Genomic DNA, 23,963 nt, shown 5'->3' on the forward strand with positions numbered 1-23,963 from the left:
CGTTTCTGCAGCAGAAAAAAACGCTGCAGATTGCACTAAATCTGCATCGTGTGCACACAGCTAAGTGTTCATGAACATGAGACTTTATTATTTTTAGAGCAGTTTGTTGTGACTCCACTATGCAGATTCTACAGGTGAAACATTTATTTTACAGTACAGACCAAAAGTTTGGACACACCTTCTCATTTAAAGATTTTTCTGTATTTTCATGACTATGAAAATTGTACATTCACACTGAAGGCATCAAAACTATGAATTAACACATGTGGAATTATATACCATATATAATTCGAGTATAAGCCGACCCCGCTAATTTTGCAACAAAAAAGGAGATTTTTGTGTACTCACCGTAAAATCTCTTTATCTTAGCCTCTAATTGGGGGACACAGGACCATGGGTGTTATGCTGCTGTCAACTAGGAGGTGACACTATGCATAATCTGAAAAAGATTAACCGTGGCTCCTCCTCTGCAGTATACACCCCTGGACGGCGTCAGCCTTCTCCAGTTTTGTGCAAAAGCAGTAGGAGGAACTTAACATGAATAACATAGACATGCCTATAAGAAGGCCACAATGTACGAGCTCAAAGAACAATATGAGAACTCAACAGTAACAACGGCCTGAAAAGGGCAACAGGGTGGGAGCTGTGTCCCCCAATTAGAGGCTAAGAGAAAGAGATTTTATGGTGAATACACAAAAATCTCCTTTACTCTGTCGTCTCATTGGGGGACACAGGACCATGGGATGTCCCAAAGCAGTCCCTGGGTGGGAAGCAATGGACGAATATTGTGCAGACAGGCCCCTATACTTGGGGCACTGCCGCCTGCAGAACACATCTACCCAGGCTCGCTTCCGCTGAGGACTGGGTATGAACCCTGTAGTGTTTAGTAAACGAGTGTGGGCTAGTCCAAGTGGCCGCCTTACACACTTGTTGTGCTGAAGCCTGGAGCCAAATGGCCCAGGAGGCCCCTACCGCCCGTGTAGAGTGTGCCGTAATACTGGCTGGAAGTGGAGAATTCTTAAGGCGGTAGGCCTCTTGTATGGTGGATGTGATCTACCTGGCAAGGGTAGCTTTGGAAGCTGGCAGACCCTTGCGGCCGCCTTCCGGAAGAAAGAAAAAGGATCAGACCTCCGGAAGGACGCAGTCCTAGACACATATATACGCAATGCCCTGACAAGGTCAAGCGCATGCAGAGCCTTCTCCGCTCTATGAACCGGGACCGGACAAAGGGAAGGCAGAGAAATATCGTCATTGAGGTGAAAGTTGGACACAACCTTCGGAAGGAAGGATGGGACCGTACGGAGAACTACCTTATCCTGGTGAAAAGCCAGGAAGAGCCGTCTGCATGAGAGTGCTGTCAGTTCAGACACCCTGCGTAGCGAGAAGATTGCCACCAGGAAAATAACACCTTCTGGGAGAAGAGGCGGAACGGGACCTCCTTAAGGGGTTCGAAGGGTGGTTCCTCCAATGCTGTCAGGACCAGGTTGAGGTCCCACATTTCTAGTGGTCGTCTGTAGGGGGAACCAATCGGGAAACCCCCTGAAGAAAAAGTCCTTACTCGAGGCTTCGTAGCAATGCGCCTTCGAAAAAAAAGCACAGAGAGCTGACACCTGACTCTTAGGCGAGCCCAGGGACAGCCTGGCCTCCAGACCCGATTGGAGAAAACCCAAGTACTTTGGGAAGGGAATAAGGGAGTGGGGTCTGGCCACGAGATTCGCACCAGGTAAAGAAAGCTTTCCAGGTACGGTAATAAATCTTGTCAGAGGCTGGCTTCCGTGCCCTGATCATGGTTCCAATTACGTCCATCGTGAGCCCTGCCTGGGTTAGAACCCAGGTTTCAAGGGCCACGCTGTCAAATTGAGAGCCCCTGAGTTCTGATGGTAGAACGGGCCTTGTGATAGAATATCCGGGCGGCCGGGGAGTCGCCAGGGGGCGTCTGCTGAAAGTTGTACGACGTCGGCGTACCATGTACGTCTGGGCCAGACCGGTGCGGTTAAGATGGTTGGAACTCCATCTTGCTTGATCTTCCTCACCACTCTGGATAACAGGGGGAGAGGCGGAAAAATGTACAGAAGCTGGAACTGGGTCCAGTCCTGAACCAGAGCGTCTGCTCCGAGCGACCGCGGATCGTGTGTTCTGGCCATGAAGTTGGAGACCTTGGCATTAAAGTGGGATGCCATTAGGTCCACATCTGGGGTCCCCCAGCGATGGCAGATCTGGCGAGAAAATTTTGGGATGGAGAGACCACTCTCCCGAATCTATTCCTTGTCGTCTGAGGAAGTCTGCTTCCCAGTTGTCCACACCCGGAATGTGGACCGCCGAGAGAACCGAGCCTGTGTCCTCCACCCAATGGAGGATGTGTGACACTTCTCGCATCGCCTGGGTACTGCGGGTCCCCCCTTGGTGATTCACATATGCCACAGTCGTGGCATTGTCCAATTGTATTCTGATGCGAGAGGCTGCCAGTAAGTGATGGAAGGCCCTCAATGCCAGGAGGATGGCATGAATTTCCAGGATGTTGATGGGCATGGTCGCTTCCACTGGGGACCACTTGCCCTGTGCCCTGGGGTGTAGGTACCCCAACCCGTCAGGCTCGCATCGGTGGTCAGAACCTTCCATTGACCTGTGAGAAAGGATTTCCCCTCTGCTAGCGAGGTTGGCTTAAGCAACCAGTGCAGGGACCTCCTGGTTGACGACATTAGCTGGAATTCCCTGTCGAGAGAAAAAAAGGATTCCTGTCCCAGGACTTGAGAATGGCTAGTTGGAGAGGCCTGAGGTGAAACTGGGCAAATGGGACCGCTTCTATTGCTGCCCCATCCTGCCGAGGACTCTCATGGCAAACCGGAGAGATCGAGGGGGTTTGCGGAGCAGGATGCGAACTCCTAGGCGGTGAGCCAGTGCCTTGTCCCTGGGAAAGAGCACTAGACCCCTGAAGGTGTTGTATAGCATTCCCAGGAAGGTCAGAGACTGACTCGGGGTTGGTGATGACCTTTGTAGGTTGACTAACCAGCCCATGTGACTCAGAGTGTCGGTTGTAATTGAGACGCTGAGCTCGCAGTCCTTGAAGGTAGGAGCCTTGATCGTCCAGTTATGGAACGACTACTATGCCTCTGGAGTGCAGGACGTCCATGGTGGCTGTCATGACGTTGGCAAACACTCTGGGAACCATGCGAATCCGAACGGGAGAGCCACGAACTGGTAGTGGTCCTGGTCGATTGCAAACCTGAGAAAACTCTAATGAGCAGGTGCAATCGGTATATGCAGGTATGCGTCTTGTATATCTATGAAGGCGAGATATTCTCCCTTCTTCATGGACGCAATGATGGACCGAAGGCACTCCAGCGGAAGTGACGAACCCATACGTATTTGTTGAGTTGGTTTAGGTCCAGTATGGGCCGTACTCTGCCTCCTTTCTTGGGGACTACTAATAGACTGGAGTGGAACCCTCGGAAGCGCCTGGCCACGGGAACTGGTACTATGACTCCTGCTTGAAGAAGCGAGGAAACAGCTTGGTGGAAGGCACGAGCCTTGGCTGGCGGTTTTGAGGGAAAAGAGAGGAAGAATCGGTTCAGTGGGTTGGAAGTTGAACTCTATCTTGTATCCAGAAGACACTAGTTCCCTGACCCACCTGTCTTCTGTAGTAGGCATCCAGACTTGCTGAAAGAGCAAAGTCGCCTACGGGTGGGATGTCTTCCGGGGTCCGTGAGTCATGAGGAGGAAAAAGTCTGAGGTTTTCCTCCTTTGGGCTTTGACTGGCGTGCTTTTAACTGCCAGGTCTTGTCCGACCTTTGCGACGACCTTGAGTTGTCCCTGTGGGGAACGTTACGATTTTGTGCTGGACGCGAGACGGACCAGCCCGATGAATTCCAAAAGGATCGGAATCGGGTTTGTTACACTTCTTGTAAGTGCTTATAGGTTTCAGTTGAGGGAGAGAGGTACTCTTACCCCCGGTGGCGTTGGATATCATTGTGTCCAACTTTTCACCGAAAAAAAATCACCCACTGAGATATGGGAGGTCCGTGAGGGACTTGTTTGAGGCTGCGTCCGCTTTCCATTCCGCAGCCAGAGGATACGCCGAATCATGATGGCGTTTGATGCTATCCCCGCTACGCCCCTTGCTGAATCCAGAGCTGCATGAAGCATGTAATCTGCTACAACTGCTATTTGAACCGCTTGGTCCAACAGCTCAGGAGCAGATGCTTGGGGGCCAGCTTGTAAATTTTTGGCCCAAGCCAGGATGGCCTTGGCAGCCCAAACTGAAGCAAACGCGGGAGCCAGGGAGGCCCCTGCCGCCTCAAAAATTGAACAAGCCATGCGTTCTACCTGCCGGTCTGCTGCGTCCCTGATGGTTGAGCTATCTGGCAGTGAAAAGAGGGTCTGTGCTGCTAGTCTAGAGACTGGGGGGTCCACTTCGGGTGGATCTGTCCGTTCCTTGTTGTCCTTCTGTGGGAAAAAAGGTACGTTGCCTCCAGATATTTGCGACTAGCGAATTTTTTCTCAGGCTGTGAGAGCTGCTTTTTTAAGGATCGCTTTAAACTCTGGGTGGTTAGAGAAAACCTTAGGCGGCTTCAGAGGTCCTTCAAAGGAAATCTTATGTTCTGGGGCCTCTGGTGGCAGATTAGAAATGTCCAGCACCCGATGGATGGAAGAGATTATGTCCTCGACTAGCGCTGTATTGCTAGGGGGGGATTGGGATCAGGGACCCCTCCGTATCCCTGTCTGAGTCGGAATCACAGATGCCTTCCGAATCCTGTGTATCACTGAGGCGTGCCCTGCTGGGTGAGCTGGGGAGGAGGCCTTCTCTGGTCGGGGACTGCTATCTGCATTGTCTGCCCCTGGAAGGGGATGGTCTAGATGACCTGGAACTACGGTGTCTCTTCCTAGAAGGGGATGACCGTGTGCTATGGGATGACGCCGATGGACTTGACCTATGGGTCCGCTTGCGTCCTGACCTAGACGTGGATGTGCCAGGTCGTTCTGTTCCTGAGTCAAGCTCTCCCTTTGCTGCGTAACGGTCATAGCCGAGGCATGACTCTGCAGAGCCTGAAGCAATGTGGAGGTTTGTTATCTATAGACTGCGTCATAGATTGCGACCTCTGAGTGACCCATTCCGGCATGGCATTAGACACCGAGGCAGTGGCAGGGGCTTCTTGGGGCTGACGCAGTAGTCTGGATGCAGTCCTGGCAGTGTGCCACTGGGGAGAGCGGTCCTGCAGGCTGTGCAGAATGCATAATAGCAGTCTTGCCTGGTTCTCCTGGACCTTGAGCACAGAGTGCAGAAGGGCTGACTATGCAGAGGACCTTACAGGGGTAGCTATGCAGAGGACCCTATAGGGGAGCCTTATAGGGACTATGGATTCACAGCCGAGTAAAACAACCCAGCTGTGATCTTACCCCACCAGTTTGCCCCTAGGTCCTGCGCCGAAGATCCACAGTCCTGTGCCCCCAGACTGGCTGGCCTGGTCCTGCTGACCGGGAGATGCAGGGTTAATCCTTGCTGCAGTAGAAATGGCCGCTGAGGAGAAGAGGCAGGGGGAGAAGGGGGCGGAGAGCTGAGAAAAAGGCGGCAAAGCTGTGTAAAAACGCACCCTTTCTGTCTCGATCCACCCCCTCTATGACACTGTAGAGTGTCATATTTGTCATCCGAGGGGCGGGCCGGGGGGCGACAGCTACAGCTAGGCCGAAGCCGGGGCCTAAATTAGATGCCTGATGCCCAGAAAGGCTCCAGGCCGGCGCGGAAGTCCGGGATGGGGTCGGATCTGAACCAGACCCCCTCGGATTTAAAGGCAGGATAGCGGTGGGGCTATAAGCGGAAGGGGGGGCCCGGTGAGGGGTCCCCCTGAGGCAGTATAGCTGGTGCTGCCGCAGAGACAGGGGCGCAGGGAGCCCTTGTTTCTATTGTTCCATGCCTGCCTGCACTCCCCCCAGCCCGACAGGAGCCCGCAGCTGGGCTGGGGTCCCTGGATGCAGGCGCAGTGTGCTGGCCCATTGCTGGGAGCTACAGAATGCTGCCTGTACAGGCCCTACCTGAGGCGTCTCAACCTAATGCCCGCAGAGGGGGATTAGGGAGGGTGCTGTTGTCACCTTCAGGGGACTTTATCCTCGCCTCGACCTCAACCCAGAAACCTAGAGGAATTGGGGATGGAGGGGGGGTCTCGACTTTGAACCAGCACCCGAGGGACTGGGGAAGAAGCGACATGGGGAATAGCCATCTCTACTTCAACCGGGCACCCCGTAATGGGGGTCGAGGAAGGAGCCATGCCGGGAGTCTCACAGGATACCCACTTTTCTTCATCTGTAATCCGTCGGAAAAAAAAACTAAAAAAATCTTAGGTGTGCCTCCTATGCGACACTAAGCAAAAACTAGAGAAGGCTGACGCCGTCCAGGGGTGTATACTGCAGAGGAGGAGCCACGGTTAATCTTTTTCAGATTATGCATAGTGTCGCCTCCTAGTGGACAGCAGCATAACACCCATGGTCCTGTGTCCCCCAATGAGGCGACAGAGTAAACTGGGAAAACTTATTGACTCGAGTATAAGCCTAGGGTGGAAAATGCAGCAGCTACCGGTAAATGTCAAAAATAAAAATAGATACCAATAAAAGTAAAATTAATTGAGGAGCCCCATATAATGCTCCATACAGTTCATGGTGGGCCCCATAAGAAGCTGCATACAAAATATGCCCCATATAATGCTCCATAAAATTTATGATGGGCCCCATAAGATGCTCCATATTAAAATATGCCCCATATAATGCTGCACAAATGCTGATTATGGCCCCACAACATGCTCCATATAACAATGTGCCACATGTAATGCTCCATATAACAATGTGCCACATGTAATGCTCCATACAGTTCATTATGGCCCCATAGATGCTCCATATAACAATGTGCCACATGTAATGCTCCATGCAGTTCATTATGGGCCCCATAAGATGCTCCATATAGCAATGTGCCATATATAATGCTGCTGCAATAAAAAAAAAAAAAATGACATACTCACCTCTCGTTGCTGCCCGCTGCTCCACAGCGTCTCGTCTCTCTGCAGTGACTGTTCAGGCAGAGGGCAGCGCGCACACTAATACGTCATCGCGCCCTCTGACCTGAACAGTCACTGCAGGGGACGCAGAAGACGGGGTGGCGGTGGAACGAGGGAAGGTGAATATGAAGTACTCACCTGCTCCCGGCGCAGTCCCGGCAGCTTCTCCCGGACACATGGTCTCCGGGCACAGCAGCTTCTTCCTCTGTTCGGTGGTCACTGGTACCGCTCATTACAGGAATGAATATGCGGCTCCACCCCTATGGGAGTGGATTCCATATTCATTACTTTAATTAGCGGTACCAGGTGACCGCTGAACAGGGGAAGAAGCTGCCAGCGCAGGAGACCATGGGACGTGCAGGGACCGCGTCAGGAGCGCCAGGAGCAGGTGAGTATGTGACAGTCGTCGCTCCCCCTCACCCGCCGACCCACCCGCCTTCCATGACTCGAGTATAAGCCGAGAGGGGCACTTTCAGCCCATTTTTTTGGGCTGAAAATTTCGGCTTATACTCCAGTATATACGGTACTTAACAAAAAAGTGTGAAACAACTGAAATTATGTCTTATACTCTAGGTTCTTCAAAGTAGCCACCTTTTGCTTTGATTACTGCTTTGCACACTCTTGGCATTCTCTTGATGAGCTTCAAGAGGTAGTCACCGTGAATGGTTTTCACTTCACAGGTGTGCCCTGTCAGGTTTAATAAGTGGGATTTCTTGCCTTATAAATGGGGTTGGGACCATCAGTTGTGTTGTGCAGAAGTCTGGTGGATACACAGCTGATAGTCCTACTGAATAGACTGTTAGAATTTGTATTATGGCAAGAAAAAAGCAGCTAAGTAAAGAAAAACGAGTGGCCATCATTACTTTAAAAAATTAAGGTCAGTCAGTTTGAAAAATTGGGAAAACTTTGAAAGTGTTCCCAAGTGCAGTGGCAAAACCATCAAGCGCTACAAAGAAACTGGCTCACATGAGGACCACCCCAGGAAAGGAAGACCAAGAGTCACTTCTGCTTCTGAGGATAAGTATATCCGAGTCACCAGCCTCAGAAATCGCAGGTTAACAGCAGCTCAGATTGGAGACCAGGTCAATGCCCATAGAGTTCCAGCAGCAGACACATCTCTACAACAACTGTTAGGCCGGTGTCACACTGGCGTTTTAAATGGCCGAGTGCAATACGATAAAAAAAATAAATAAATCGCATTGCACTCGGGACCAATGTTAAGCTATGGGGCAGCTCCCCCAGCCGACTTTTCGAAGATTGTCTCGGACTGAGGAAAACTCTCGGCTCACTTGCACCCATATAAGCCTATGGGTGCGAGTGAGACAACGCACATCACTTGGATATCATCTGAGTGATGTGCGTTATAAGCGGACCCCAGCAATGGAGGAGATGGAGAAATTCATTTCTCCGCCTCCTCCGCAGCTGTGCTCCGATCCTCCCTGGGCGAGAGAATCGGAGCACAGACGCATGACACTCGGCTCCTGCTCTGCTGCGAGCAGGAGCCGAGTGTCATTAGCATATCGCATCCGATGCGCTCGCATCGGATGCAATATGCCAGTGTGACGCTGGCCTTAAGAGGAGACTTTGTGCAGCAGGCCTTCATGGTAAAATAGCTGCTAGGAAACCACTGCTAAGGACAGGCAACAAGCAGAAGAGACTTGTTTGGGCTAAAGAACACAAGGAATGGACATTAGACCAGTGGAAATATGTGCTTTGGTCTGATGAGTCCAAATTTGAGATCTTTGGTTCCAACCACCGTGTCTTTGTGCGAGGCAGAAAAGGTTAACAGATGGACTCTACATGCGTGGTTCCCACCGTGAAGCATGGAGGAGGAGGTGTGATGGTGTGGGGGTGCTTTGCTGGTGACACTGTTGGGGATTTATTCAAAATTGAAGGCATACTGAACCAGCATGGCTACCACACCATCTTGCAGTGGCATGCTATTCCATCCGGTTTGAGTTTAGTTGGACCATAATTTATTTTTCACCAGGACAATGACCCCAAACACACCTCCAGGCTGTGTAAGGGCTATTTGATCAAGGGGGAGAGTGATGGGTTGCTAAGCCAGATAACCTGGCCTCCACAGTCACCAGACCTGAACCCAATCGAGATGGTTTGGGGTGAGCTGGACCGCATAGTGAAGGCAAAAGGGTCAACAAGTGCTAAGCATCTCTGGGAACTCCTTCAAGATTTTTGGAAGACCATTCCCGGTGACTACCTCTTGAAGCTCATCAAGAGAATGCCAAGAGTGTGCAAAGCAGTCATCAAAGCAAAAGGTGGCTACTTTGAAGAACCTAGAATATAAGACATATTTTCAGTTGTTTCACACTTTTTTTGTTAAGTATATAATTCCCCATGTGTTAATTCATAGTTTTGATGCCTTCAGTGTGAATGTACAATTTTCATAGTCATGAAAATACAGAAAAACCTTTAAAATGAGAAGCTGTGTCCAAACTTTTGGTCTGTACTGTACATGCATCACGTGTAACATAAGGGAAAAATCACATTCAGTTTTGTTGTGGTTCTTGATATGTTTTTGATCACAAAGTACTCTAAAAAAAGCTGCTCTGTCATTCGTCATCTCTTTTTACTGTTTGTCGGTCTCAAGTTTCACCTAAAAATGGGTAAAGCATTTAAAAAAAAAAAAAAAAAGAAAAAGGAGAGTGCAGTTACCATTGTGAGAATCCATGCTTCCACCTCGGCTTCCAGCACATGCCTCCGCACCCACACACCAGTACATCTTCAGTCACCAGCTTGTAGGCGCTGGAAGGCTTCAATTCCAAACCACTCAGAAGCTTTCTTGCTAAAAATGTCCATCTGTCAGAAAAGAAGAGAATTTCTGTTAATAATATGCCCAAATTTATAAAAGTGGCACGTGTCCTTCTAGTTACCGCAGCCACAAACAAGAGCTAAAAAGTCTCAAAGGATCAAAAAAAAAAACATGCAAAGATGGCAAAAAGTAAGACAAATGTAAGAGTAATGAATCATGGAGCAAATATGATGAGACATGTCTACTTCACAGGGAGGAACAGATCTAATTATTAGCAAGGAACGTGCCTAATGGCTATAGATTGCAGCTTCCAGGAGCACGCCAATCAATTATTCATGACCGTAGTTCTAGCTGGTTGGGAGCAGAGAAAAGCTGGTCACGTTCAAGGTTAAGTGCTCAATCACCTACATTTACCCTATTTAATAAGCAAACTCAGTCAATTCATATTTATCGCAAAATCATTAAAAGGGGCAACCCGTCTCCGTTCACTTCCGCAGCGGTACAGCAAGAAATGTCCTATTCTGATAAAATGGGACAGGTACACTTGCCGGCCGATATGAGGTCACTGACCCAGCTCACTTCTTCAAGTGCAAGTGAGCAGAAAAGGACTACCACTTTAATGCCAACCCCCCAAAAAGTGAACAGTACCTTCCATGAAAGGCTGTATGATAGACTGAGGCTTTGACACAAAAAGGGTCAGGGGCTTGACCCCTTCTTTGCACTGTCCTATACAGCAAAGTGCTGGATAGCGGTGGCAACGTCCTCAAATCAGGAGGACCCCAGTGAAAGTCCTGAAATGAAAACAGCTGAGCCATCGGATATAATGCTGCAGGCGACAAACCATTCTGTAATGGACGCCCACTGCACTGTTAATCGTCTGGTGATAAATACTTAAGACCCCCATGTATATTAGATTAAAGTCTACCAAAACTGTCTTTTTCAGTGCGATGGACGACCATCTAATGTGTGTTGGGCCTCGGGAAAGAAAAGGTTTGGACCCATTCAATTATTTTCATAAAAGATAAGTCCCCCCAGAGGGGTCTCATAGCAGCTTACTTCTCTCTTCCTACTGAAAACATGGCGCACATCCTGAATAAAACCATGCATATGTGTGTGGTTCGGGGTGATCGCCTATGCCCAAATACCAGCTGTCTGAAGTGTATGCGTACAATTACTCAGTTTTGAGTGTCCATGTACCCCATTACTTGTCAGATGCATACACACTCATTGAAGAAGGGGATAAGCCAGAACAAAGGTTCAGGCATGTTGAATACTAACATGTCCAATCCCTCACCCAACATGTGCTGCAGTTAGGACACCCTCACACCCATTAAATGGTCAGCTAATCGCAGCAATTATCAGTTGATGTTCATCTACAGGCGAGTTCACACACGCATGCTTTAGTTCTGTGTGCTGTCTGTGCGAGTCAGAACATCACAGAGACCAATGCAAGTCAAGGGCACAACTCAGATGAACAACTGTCCATACGGACGTGAGGTTTGTGTGGGATAAATGCAGAGTGCAAAAAAAAAAAAAAGAACAAAGGATATGGAGGACATGTGACATTTGTTTTTTTATGGACCCATTCTGAAAATAACACTGAGAAAATGGATATCAAGATATCAATCAGATGGCAAAAACAAAAATACAGACTACATGTGGCTATTTTCGGACATATGTAACACACTCACAAATGAACCCCTTTTTTGGGACCCAAAAAGTTTTTTTTTTTTTTTTTATATATGCTCCTCTGAACTTGGCCAGATATACTTACTCCCTCATACAAGCAAATGCACAGCTCAGAGGAGTCCGACTCCTTCAGTACTGCATATGTCTGCCGCACCCAAGCTGAGGCCAATTCTTTTCCCCACGCCAACATACACAAGTAGCTGTCTCGACATATTAGACTGTGGGCTGCTGAGGGTGTACGCTGTGCTTTCCTTTACTATTGTTAGTTGTGACAGAAGAGCACACATGGCGCCTCACCGCACACTCAGAAAGCAGCCATGCTTCCTCATACCTTGGTTTCAGATTCCACAATGAGGCAACGGAGGACGATTCTGCAGCGCGCAGCACAAGGACGGGGCCGTTTAGTGAAGCACCCTTAGAATAGTAACTTTACACGTTATTTTTCTAATGTTATTGCTGAGCCACTAAGAAGGTCGACCTGTCTATCTAGATCCGTCAGAATTTTAGACTTTGCTTTACAATGTATGAAACTCATGGTAGACATCTAGCACAAATACAAAAGGATTTATTTCACGGGGAATGGCAGCCGCTGCAGGGTTCTGCAGATCAGCTGCTATCGAAATTAATCTTGTATACCTGGCAGCGACAGCTACACACTGAATGAAGCAGCGCAGGGCAGCCCCACTCAACATTCACATCCGGACACTGGGAGAGCTAGTAACAGCCGATGGGTGGGGTTGCCAGGAGTAGGACCCCCACTGATCTGGTATTCATGACTTTAATTAAAGGCTAGGCCATCAATGTTATATGCCCTAATAACCCCCTTAAACAATATGCTCACAAGGGTCGTTGGACAGCAATATTTCAGAAATGACTAGTGATGAGCGAATATACTCGTTGCTCGGGTTTTCCTGAGCACGCTCTGGTGTCCTCCGAGTATTTTTTAGTGCTCGGAGATTTAGTTTTCTTCGCCACAGCTGGATGATTTACATCTCTTAGCCAGCTTGATTACATGTGGGGATTCCCTAGCAACCAGGCAACCCCCACATGTACTTATGCTGGCTCAAAGTTGTAAATCATTCAGCTGAGGCGATGAAATCGAAATCTCAGAGCACTAAAAAATACTCGGAGGACACCAGAGCGTGCTCAGGAAAACCCGAGCAACGAGTATATTCGCTCATCACTAGTAATGACATAACCTGTCATCTGAAAAATGCTTTTAACCTGCAGATATGGAGTTAACCTACAGGTTAAAGGAAACCTGTCAGGCTCCCTGTGCCCCCAGAACCATCAGCAGTTGGGTCCGTGTATATACCGTAATTCCCCTGCTAACAGTCCCTGTACTACATGGTAACACAAAACCCAAAGAATACATTAAATAAAAACACATCACACAATATTGTGGAAGAATAATGGCCGTGGTGTTTATTTAGGGTAACCAAATAGTCTTTATAATATTTTAATAAATTAATAGCCAACATAGCAATAAAGTAAACTTCAAATAATCCAATCCACCCAGAGACCTGGGCAATTTTCCCCTCAAATAAAACATGACAATAGGGAACAATAAATATTGGGGGAGGGAGGGTGGGATCTTTTTTTCTTAAGAGATGAATGGCATAACTGGCCAAAAACAGGGCTTTTATATATAAAATCTTTCCTTTTTTTTTATGAAGCAGCCAATCAAAATCCATAAAAATGCGCCAAAAGCAACTAGTTATAACTGGAATAAATCTGCTTGTGACTCCACAGCTTACTGTAATGACCTTTTGATGCAGTACAAACACAAACACCATGGCAAATTGTTTAATTAGGGTCTGTGTTGCCATGAGACCCCCATCTATATTTATTTTTGGGGGAGGGCTACCATTACACATAAACAGCTCTTTAGAAAGAGTATTTCCAAAGTCCATTTATGATATTAGTTAGTTGCCCCAGACTAGTCAGCCCACTTAGGCTACGTTCACATTAGAATTGTGCGACGCAGCGTCGGGCGCCGCTGCATGCGTCATGCACCCCTATATTTAACATGGGGGCGCATGGACATGCGTTGCATTTGCGTTTTGTGACGCATGCGTCGCACGCGTCAGGGCGCACAGGACGCAGCAAGTTGCATTTTTTGTGCGTCCAAAATCAAGCAAAAAAAGGACGCATGCGTCACAAAACGCTGCGTTGTGCATGCGTTCACATTTGGGTTGTGTGTTGCGTCGCCGACGCTGCGGCGCACAACGCAAATGTGAACGTAGCCTTAGATGTTATCACGCCCCTGTGGGTGTGATAACATAACAAGCGCTGGCATCATCGCAAGTGCCATACTTATCTCACACATGCGCACGGCTTCTTCCCCTCGAATCATTGATCATCTGAAGTCCGGCGTACGCATCGCGGCATCAGAGAGATGCACTGCGCATGATCACAAGTCTCCTGCACTGCCGATCATGTGCAGTGCGCCTCTATAAACCCGGGACACGTACACCCGTCCTCAGAGGATCAATAATGAGCGGTGAAGAAGCCTCGTGCATGCATGAGGTAAGTATAGTGCTTGCGATGACGCCGGCGCTTGTAAGTTATGTTATCACACCCACAGGGGCGTGATAACATCTAAGTGGGCCGACTAGTCTGGGGACACTAACGCCACATTGACTAGTCAAAGATCTGTTTGTGTGTAACATAACACAGGGACTGTCTGCAGGGAAATTAGATATGCAGACCCAACTGCTGGTGGTTCTGGGGGCACGGGGGACCAGACAGGTTCCCTTTATTAGCATTGTGAAAATGCCTGGTGCCAGCAGAGTTCCAGTTTCAGTCACCGCTCTGTGTATAGACTATGGCTGCTGTAACCGCGTCTCTGGCACTGACTGACTGCAGCTCAGACCCATTACTTTCAGACTCTCCCTTCACTGAGATAGGATATGGTGGCTACTGGTAAGATGCTGTGTATAAGGCTACTTTCTCACATCAGGTTTTTGCCGTCAGGCACAATCCGGCAAGTTTTGTAAAAAACAGATCCGTTTTTTTTTCCTGACGTTTTTTTTTTTTTCATAGAGTTGAATTAGCGCCAGATTGCGCCTGATGGCCACACGCTTCACCCGTTTTTTTGCCGGATCCCTCTAAAATTAGTTTTCCGGCAGCCGGAGAAAACGTTCTTTGGTATCGTTTTTTCATGTCCGGCGAAAAAACGCCAGTCAACGGTTCCAGCGATAAACGGATGAAACGGACATGTGAAATGATGAATCCGGCCTCCAAATCTCCATACAATCATGCACAATCTCTCTCTCTCATCCATCACATCAGTTTGTCACTATTTGCGACGGATCCGTTTTTTCAAAAATTTGCCGAATTATGCCTGAAAGTAGCCTAAGATGGAGGCGGAGGCAGCATCTGTCTCTAGCTGCTCCCATCCTACACAGAATCCTATCTGCAGCCGCTGCCATCTCCTCTCTCAGTGATGGGAAGGTCCTAACCGAATACAGATTTTACCTCAGAATTGAGAATAATGATAATGACTGATCAATTTTGGCAGAAAAAGAAGCGAATCTCTGATCAGATGTATTACAAGGTTGCTTATTTTTACGTGTACTATTGATTTAGAAGATAAAAATTAAAACAACGGTTACTCTTTAACCGATGGCGTGGTATCTCTAATGCATGTTCCCTTCCACCAGTATTATAGTTACCAGCTGCCGTCTTCAGCTCTTCCTGGTTCTGCGCCGATCCCAATCCGCCATCTTCTGGCAGCTCCCGACTGACCAGAAGTCAGAGGTAACGGTCACATGTCAGTGTCAGTCTATGGGACCCTCGTTCTGGCCTCATTCTAGCTCTCATAGACTTACACTGAGGAGAGACTTCCGGCTCATCCAGCAAACAATGGAGAGATCCAGCAGTGACTGACCGCGAAGAAAAGGAAAAAATGGTGGCTGGTATTTTACTACGTGTAGGGAACTTACATTAGTGATGCCAATCCAACGGTGAAATAAAAAAATTAAAGTAAAAAAGCAGGAGAGGTGCTTTAGAAAGAAAGATGCATGTAGTTAGGGCCAAAATCATTTTTGCAATTTGCTTTCATGATAAATCATGCACCATTAGCTTTCTGTAACCAATTTGTTGCACTCTTGCTGGCTGCAGAGTGAGCTGAGAATCCATCAGTAAGCCCCCTATGCCAGTCTGATGGGGATTTTGAGACTCTCTTATCTGTCTTTTTCGGAGCGCCTCTCATTTGATTTATAACCATAGACAATATCAAGGTTTACTGTACTACAATTCAAAGCAACTCCCCCTGAAAGTGATCTAAAATACAAAAACATCACAGAAAATAAAAAAAGTCAGATTTACCAACACCTCACACATTTTATAACGCTTCATCCCCTTTGTTGCACACTTTATGCCTTAATCATGGGGGCTGTGTTGTGAATTCTGCTTTTGGGCTCCCTCCGGTGGTTGTAGGTGGTAATGCAGTTGCCCCTGAGTTGCAGTCCTGGTCAGGTGTATCTGCTGATTGCAGTTCTGACTGGGGTATTTAGGCTTGCAGGATTCATTAGTCCTTGCCAGTTGTCAATTGTTGTTGGGAGGTGTAGGACCTCTGCCTGGTTCCTCCTGCCTTTCTGCCAAATCAGCAAAGATAAGTGTCTGGTTTTTTTTTCCTGTGGCACACATGTTGTGTGCTTCACAATTCAGTGCTATTCTTTGTGTTTTCTTGTCCAGCTTAGATTGTGTCAGTATTTTCTCAGTCTTGTTGGATTCTCTGGAGTGGCAGATATACATTCCATGTCTTTAGTTAAGATTGTGGAACTTTTTGTATTATCTGCTGTGGATATTTTTGGAAGGGTTTTAATACTGACCGCCTAGTAATCTGTCCTATCCTTTCCTATTTAGCTAGAGTGGCCTCTTTTGCTAAATCCTGTTTTCTACCTGCGTGTGTCTATTCTTCTCCTACTCACAGTCATTATTCGTGGGGGGCTGCCTATCCTTTGGGGGTCTGCTCTGAGGCAAGGTAGCATTCCTATTTCCATCTATAGGGGTTTTTAGTCCTCCGGCTGTGTCGAGGTGTCTAGGGTATGTTAGGCACACCCCACGGCTACTTCTAGTTGCGGTGTTAGTTCAGGATTTGCGGTCAGTACAGGTTCCACCGACTCCAGAGAAAGTTTCATGCGGCTCCAAGGTCACCAGATCATAACAGGGCTGCTGCATCCTGTAGTGCATTGGCACTGGTCTTAGTGCTGGCAAGTACACCTGGCACCAGGAGAAAAAAATACAGCTGACTGGGTCCCCATAAAACCAGTGGCCTGAAAATGAGCAGGAGTCTGTTCTGGACTGTGCCTCCTCTGTTCACCACCCACATACTCCGCTGTTTGTTACATTTACGCCTCACTGATGGAAACCATTTGCATGTTATACTGCAATAAGCTGCAACGCTTCGTAGTAAGAAAGTTGATGTAACCTCTGTTTTCTACGTTTTTCTTTGCCTGCTCGAATCGATATGATCATGTTGCTTCCCGATTCATTCCTTCATTAAGGAAACACATGAAAACATTATTGCACTTAAAAGACAAACGCCCTGAACCTAAAGTCCAGCAGGACGGTGAAAGCAGCAAAAAAGACCCCTGCTAAGCAGAACACAAAGCATAGCAAAGAAGCAGATTTAGTAATACTAAAGGTTTATTGCAAATTCTTATTTTATCCTTCAGGCCTCATTCAGACATCAGTGATTTTTCGTTGATGCAAAAAAAAAAAAAAAATTAATCAATATTCTTAATCAGATTTTCTTCGGTTTTTCCCATAATAGTGAAAGAATATTTATGCTTGCTTAAAAATTATCATTGCTGAGAAAGGACTGAAGTAAACGGATAAAAAATATAATCTAATCTTTATTGGAGCAATTATTGGAGAGTAAATGTCCAACATGACAAGAACAAAAGGGGTGGGTGAGTCAATGAGGATAAACTACCCCAAAAAGAACAAAACAACGCAAAACGACACCTGAGCAAAAAAATAAATAAATAAAATTATAAATATATATATATATATACTTACACCATGGTGATTGTTACAGAATAAATCAGTAGCAAGTAATGGATTGGTCCCAAAGTAAAGTGACAAATACAATAAAGGTGCAATCAAATAAAGACATGGTTATTGCAAATATGGGAAGAATAAAAAAGGTATAAACTAGTGGTCCAAACAATGGTCAAGTCACATACAATAAATGACATAGCGCAAATAATGCATATGATGATAATGACAAGTAGAGGCTCAGCCACCAAACACCCGACGCACGCTTAAACAATGCTTAGTCAGTGGCTCACCCACCCGTTCTGTATGTTCTTCAGTCATTGCACTTTTAGGGTATGTGCACACGTTGCGGATTCTGTGCTGATCCGCAGCGTTTTTTGAGGTGCAGAAACGCTGCAGATCCGCAATTGATTTACAGTACAATGTAAATCAATGAGAAAAAAAAAATGCTGTGCACACGTTGCGGAAAATCCGCTGCGGAAACGCTGCGGTTTAAAAGAAGTAGCATGTCACTTATTTTTTGTGACTCTGCAGCGTTTTTGTACCCATTCCATTATAGAAAACCGCAGGGGTAAAAAACGCAGCAAATCCGCAAGAAAACCGCAGCAAAAACGCACAAAAAAACGCAGGTGCGTTTTCTGCCAGGAGAGGCAGAATCCGCACCAGAAATTCCTAAGCCTGATCCGCAACGTGAGCACATAGCCTTATCTTGGTTCTACTAGAAATTACCAGTTTCACACTAGACAATTTCCACTTAATAAAGCATTTGTATAGGTCTTTGCGTGTGTTCAGGTTATGTACACTGTGTTCCAAATTATTATGCACAAAGAGTTTAGGAGTGATAAGGTTAGAATTTTTTTGTTTGTCATTTAAACTCATTGATGGTGATGTGTGTCAGGGCTCTTTATATCACTGAAAGCAATTGCAGATACCTGTGCAAATTAGTTTGGCAGGTGTGTCCAAATAAAGGCAAGACTACTTAAGAAGGCTGTTCCACATTATTAAGCAGCCTACATTTTTGGCCAAAATGGGAAAGAAAATGGATGTGTCGGCTGCTGAAAAGCAACAAATTGAGGAGTATTTAGGTCAAGGCATGACTACAATCAAGATTGCCAAGACACTTCATCGTGATCATCGCACAATCAAGAAGAATGTAGCTGATTCCCGGCACACACGTGTGCGTGCTGATAAGGAAAAATTGAGGACCCTTTCCAACAGGCAATTGTGTAAGGTTAAAAGAGCAGCTGCAAAAATGTCTGGTCATAGCAGCAGACAAGTTTTTGAAGCTGCTGGTGCCTCCAACGTCCCCAGAACAACAAGATGCAGGGTCCATCAGAGGTGTGTAAGCCATCCTGTCGACCACCTCTATCCACTGCACACAAGCAGAAACAGCCCCAGTGGGCCAAACGATACATGAAGACTGACTTCCAAACTGTTTTGTTCACCGATGAGTGCCGTGCAACGCTCGATGGTCCAGATGGATGGAGTGGAGGATGGCTGGTTGATGGACACCCCATGAAAACACGGCTAAGGCGCCAACAAGGAGAAGGTGGAGTAATGTTTTGGGTTGGAATCATGGGGAGAGAGATTGTCGGCCCCTTTATGATCCCTGAAGGGGTAAAGATGAACTCCATAATCTATGTGGAGTTTCTAAAAACACTTCCTGCCATGGTTCAAGAGGAAGAACCGTGCTTTCCGCAGCAAGATCATTTTCATGCATGATAATGCACCGTCTCATGCTGCAAAAAACACATCTGCATCTCTGGCTGCTATGGGCACAAAAGAGGACAAACTTATGGTGCGGCCACCATCTTCCCCTGACCTCAACCCCATTGAGAACCTCTGGAGCATCATCAAAAGGAGTGTCTATGATGGCAGGAGGCAGTTCACATCTAAGCAACAGCTCTGGGAGGGGATTCTGTCCACATGCAAAACAATTGAAGCAGAAACCATCCAAAAACTGACAAATTCAATGGACGAGAGAGTTCAGAAGCTTCTTTCGAACAAGGGGTCCTATGTGAAAATGTAGCATCACCTAGAATAAAGTTTTCACTTGAAAACTGTTTGATTTCATTTTGTAATAAGCTGATAATGCTTATAACTTCACAATTGACCATTTTTTTGTTCAAAATAAAATAAAAAAGGTTGAAAACTCTGCTGTGCATAATAATTTGGAACATTCATTTTGAGTGTTTATTTTTTTTTAAAAGATACTGTTTTCATAGGCAGTTTGTTCCAAAACATTGCAATTATACTAGAATAGTAGATGACTGGAAAATAACAATGACTGCAATTCAGATAGGTAATTTAGAGAAAATATGAGGAAATATTATTTGCATAATAATTTGGAACACAGTGTATATTTTTTTTCATGTTTTAGCATGATAACCTAAAGCATTCCTGCTATAAAGTGTTTCCTAAATCTTCGTGGGATCGTGGTATATTAGTGGTTGTATTATAATTACCGTATGTTATCAACTGTGCACGTATCTCTTGAATTTACTTCATCTTGTATAGCTCCCCAAAAGAAAAAGTCCATCTAGGTAAGGTCTAGTACAGGTGCTTTTCACAAAATTAGATCAAAAAGTTAAATTTCAGTTCTTCAATACAAAAAGTGAAACTCATTATTAGAGTCATTACAAATAGAGTGATGTATTTCAAGTGTTTATTTCTGTTAATGTTGATGATTATGGCTTACAGCCAATGAAAACCCAAAAGTCATTATCTCAGTAAATTAGAAAACTTTATAACACCAGCTTGAAAAATTATTTTAAAATCTGAAATGTATGTTCAGTAAATTCACTCAGTGCTTTGTTGGGGCTCCTTTGGCATCAATTACTGCATCAATGCAGCGTGGCATGGAGGCGAACGGTCTGTGGCACTGCTGAGGTGTTATGGAAGCCCAGGTTTAGGCAGCCTTAGGCTGCCGTCACAGTAGCAGTCTTTGGTCAGTATTTGTAAGTAAAAACCAGGAGTGAGTGATAAATACAGAAGTGGTGCATATGTTTCTATTATACTTTTCCTCTAATTGTTCCACTCCTGGTTTTAGCTTACAAATACTGATGTAAAATACTGACCAAATACTGCTAGTGTGACGGCAGCCTTAGGCCATGTTCACACTTTGTGGTTTTTACCGCGGAACCGCGGCGATTTTGATGCTGCGGGTCCGCAGCAGTTTCCATAGCGTTTCCATTTACATGTAAACCCTATGGAAACCGCAAACCGCTGTGCACATGCTGCGGGAAAAACCGCGCAGAAACGCAGCGGTTTAAAACCCGCAGCATGTCACTTCTTTGTGCAGAATCGCTGCGATTCTGCACCCATAGGAATGCTTTGAACCGCTTACTTCCCGCATGGGGCTGTGCCCACGTTGCGGGAAGTAAGCGGCTAATGTGCGGGTGGTACCCGGGGTGGAGGAGAGGAGACTCTCCTCCAGGCCCTGGGAACCATATTTGGGGTAAAAAAAAAGAATAAAAATAAAAAATCATGTTATACTCACCTCAGCACTGCACGCGGCCGGTCAGAGTTGCTGTGCGAACAGGACCTGCGGTGACGTCGCGGTCACATGACCGTGATGACGCCCGGGTCACATGACCGTGACGTCACGAAGGTCCTTCTCGGCACAGCATCTTTGGAACCGGAGCGCCGCGTGCAGCGCCGAGGAGATCCGGACATCAGAGGGTGAGTATAACCAATTTTTATTATTTTTAACATTACTATTGATGCTGCATATTGCTGCATATGCAGCATCAATAGTATAGGAGTAATCCTGCAGCGGAAACCGCGGAACAAACCGCGATAAATCTGCAGGGATAACCGCAGCGGTTTTGCCCTGCAGATTTATCAATTCCGCTGTGGGAGAACCCGCAGAGGGACGCCGCAAAGTGTGAACGCGGCCTTAGAGTTATGCAGGGGGCAGTGCACTGGCATAAAAGGAGAGGGAGGGGCAGTGCACTGGCATAAAAAAAGGGGGGGGGGGGGGGGGGGAAGTGCACCGGCATAAAAGGAGGGGGGTAGTGCACCGGCATAAAAAGAGGGGGGGCAATGCACCCGCATAAAAGGAGGGTGGGCAGTGCACCCGCATAAAAGGAGGGGGGAGCGCACCCGCATAAAAGGAGGAGCAGCGCACCCGCATAAAAGGAGGAGCAGCGCACCCGCATAAAAGGAGGAGCAGCGCACCCGCATAAAAGGAGGAGCAGCGCACCCGCATAAAAGGAGGGGCAGCGCACCCGCATAAAAGGAGGGGCAGCGCATCCGCATAAAAGGAGGGTGAGGGGCAGTGCACTGACATAATGGAAGGGGGAGTGAGGTGAATGCGCTGGCTTGTGGAGGTGGCAGTATGCTGGCATGTGGAGGTGGGAGTGAGGGGGGCAGTGCACTGGCATGTGGAGGTGAGAGTGGGGGGGCAGTACACAAGCATAAAGGTGGGGAGCAGTGCACTGGCATGCGGAGGTGAGAGTGGGTGGGACAGTGCACTGGCATGCAGAGGTGAGTGGGGGCAGTGAACTGGCATGCAGAGGTGAGTGGGGGCAGTGCACTGGCATGCAGAGGTGAGTGGGGGGGCAGTGCACTGGCATGCAGAGGTGAGAGTAGAGGGGCAGTGCACTGGAATGCAGAGGTGAGAGTGGGGGGGCAGTGCATTGGCATGCGGAGGTGAGAGTGGGGGGCAGTGCACTGGCATGCAGAGGTGAGAGTGGGGGGGCAGTGCACTGGCATGCCGAGGTGAGAGTGGAGGGGCAGTGCACTCGCATGCAGAGGTGAGAGTGGGGGGGCAGTGCACTGGAATGCAGAGGTGAGAGTGGGGGGGCAGTGCATTGGCATGCGGAGGTGAGAGTGGGGGGGCAGTGCACTGGCATGCGGAGGTGAGAGTGGGGGGGGCAGTGCACTGGCATGCAGAGGTGAGAGTGGGGGGGCAGTGCACTGGCATGCAGAGGTGAGAGTGGGGGGGCAGTGCACTGGCATGCAGAGGTGAGAGTGGGGGGGCAGTGCACTGGCATGCAGAGGTGAGAGTGGGGGGGCAGTGCACTGGCATGCGGAGGTGAGAGTGGGGGGCAGTGCACTGGCATGCAGAGGTGAGAGTGGAGGGGCAGAGCACTGGCATGCAGAGGTGAGAGTGGAGGGGCAGAGCACTCGCATGCGGAGGTGAGAGTGGAGGGGCAGTGCACTGGAATGCAGAGGTGAGAGTGGGGGGGCAGTGCACTCGCATGCGGAGGTGAGAGTGGAGGGGCAGTGCACTGGAATGCAGAGGTGAGAGTGGGGGGGCAGTGCATTGGCATGCGGAGGTGAGAGTGGGGGGCAGTGCACTGGCATGCAGAGGTGAGAGTGGGGGGGCAGTGCACTGGCATGCGGAGGTGAGAGTGGGGGGCAGAGCATTGGCATGCGGAGGTGAGAGTGGGGGGCAGTGCACTGGCATGCAGAGGTGAGAGTGGAGGGGCAGTGCACTGACGTAGAGGCGAGAGTGGGGGGGCAGTGCACTGGCATGCAGAGGTGAGTGGGGGCTGTGCACTGCCATAAAGGAGGGGAGGGGGTCAGTGTGCTAGAATAAAGGATGGGGGGGTAAAAGGGAGAGGGAGTGTGCCAACATAAAAAATGGGAGAGAGGGGGCACAGTCTTCTTTATGAGCCACTGTGTTCTCGGAAGTTCCCGGAGCCATAGTCCGGCACAGTCCATGCGCCCTGCATCTGCCGGAGGGTCTCACCCCGTGTGACCCCAGAAGAGGCTGTGACCTGTCTGTGACCCGTGCACTGTGTCTCCCGGGCACTGACCTGCCATTGCTGCACCGCTCCGGCCTCTCGTCCTCCCCTGCAGCCGGTCGGGCACTCACTATGAGCGGCTATGTGGCCCCATTATCGCTGGGCACAGCTTCTTCTTACTTCCTTAATCCTTCTGGGAGGAGCGAGTGTCGCGATTTCCTAGAGATGAGGAGGCGGGAGCCGGAGAGTCGCTCCCTGCCGGCCGCCGGGGCTACACATCATGGAAATCGCGACACTCGTGACAGCTGTGTCATGTACCAGGACAGCAGGCGACACATGACGATCAGAGCAGACATACAGAGTAGCTCGGAGGATTTAAATCTGCATCTGCAGATTTGATGCAGTTTCTGCGCAGATTCTATGCAGTTTCTGTGCAGTTTCTATGCAGTTTCTATGCAGATTCTATGCAGATTCTATGCAGTTTCTGCGCAGTTTCTATGCAGTTTCTATGCAGTTTCTGTGCAGTTTCTGTGCAGTACAATGTAAATCAATGGGGAAAAAAAAAAGCTATGCACATGGTGCAGAAAAATCTGCAGCAGAAACGCTGCAGAACTGCACAAAAGAAGCGACGTGCACTTCTTTGAAATCTGCAGCGTTTCTGCGCAGATTTTTCTGCACCATGTGCACAGCTTTTTTTTTTCCCATTGATTTACATTGTACTGTAAATCACAGTGCAGTTCTGCAGCGTTTCTGCAACAGAAA

The 23,963-nt window shown here is 48.0% G+C and overlaps 1 protein-coding gene across 1 annotated transcript in view; it reads right to left on the bottom strand.

The window, feature by feature from the left end:
• Nucleotides 1-23,412, bottom strand: part of LRRK1 (leucine rich repeat kinase 1) — a 121,056-nt gene extending 97,644 nt beyond the window's left edge. Inside the window, exons 1-2 of the mRNA XM_077263353.1 lie at nt 23,274-23,412; nt 9,714-9,857 (exon numbers count right to left, since the gene is read on the bottom strand). Coding sequence (XP_077119468.1) covers nt 9,714-9,780 — 67 coding nt within the window. The 5' untranslated portion in view covers nt 9,781-9,857; nt 23,274-23,412. The remainder of the gene's footprint in view (nt 1-9,713; nt 9,858-23,273) is intronic.
• Nucleotides 23,413-23,963: the final 551 nt, after the last annotated feature.

This window comes from Ranitomeya variabilis, chromosome 5 (assembly GCF_051348905.1).
Source record: "Ranitomeya variabilis isolate aRanVar5 chromosome 5, aRanVar5.hap1, whole genome shotgun sequence".
Classification (NCBI taxonomy): Eukaryota; Metazoa; Chordata; class Amphibia; order Anura; family Dendrobatidae; genus Ranitomeya; species Ranitomeya variabilis.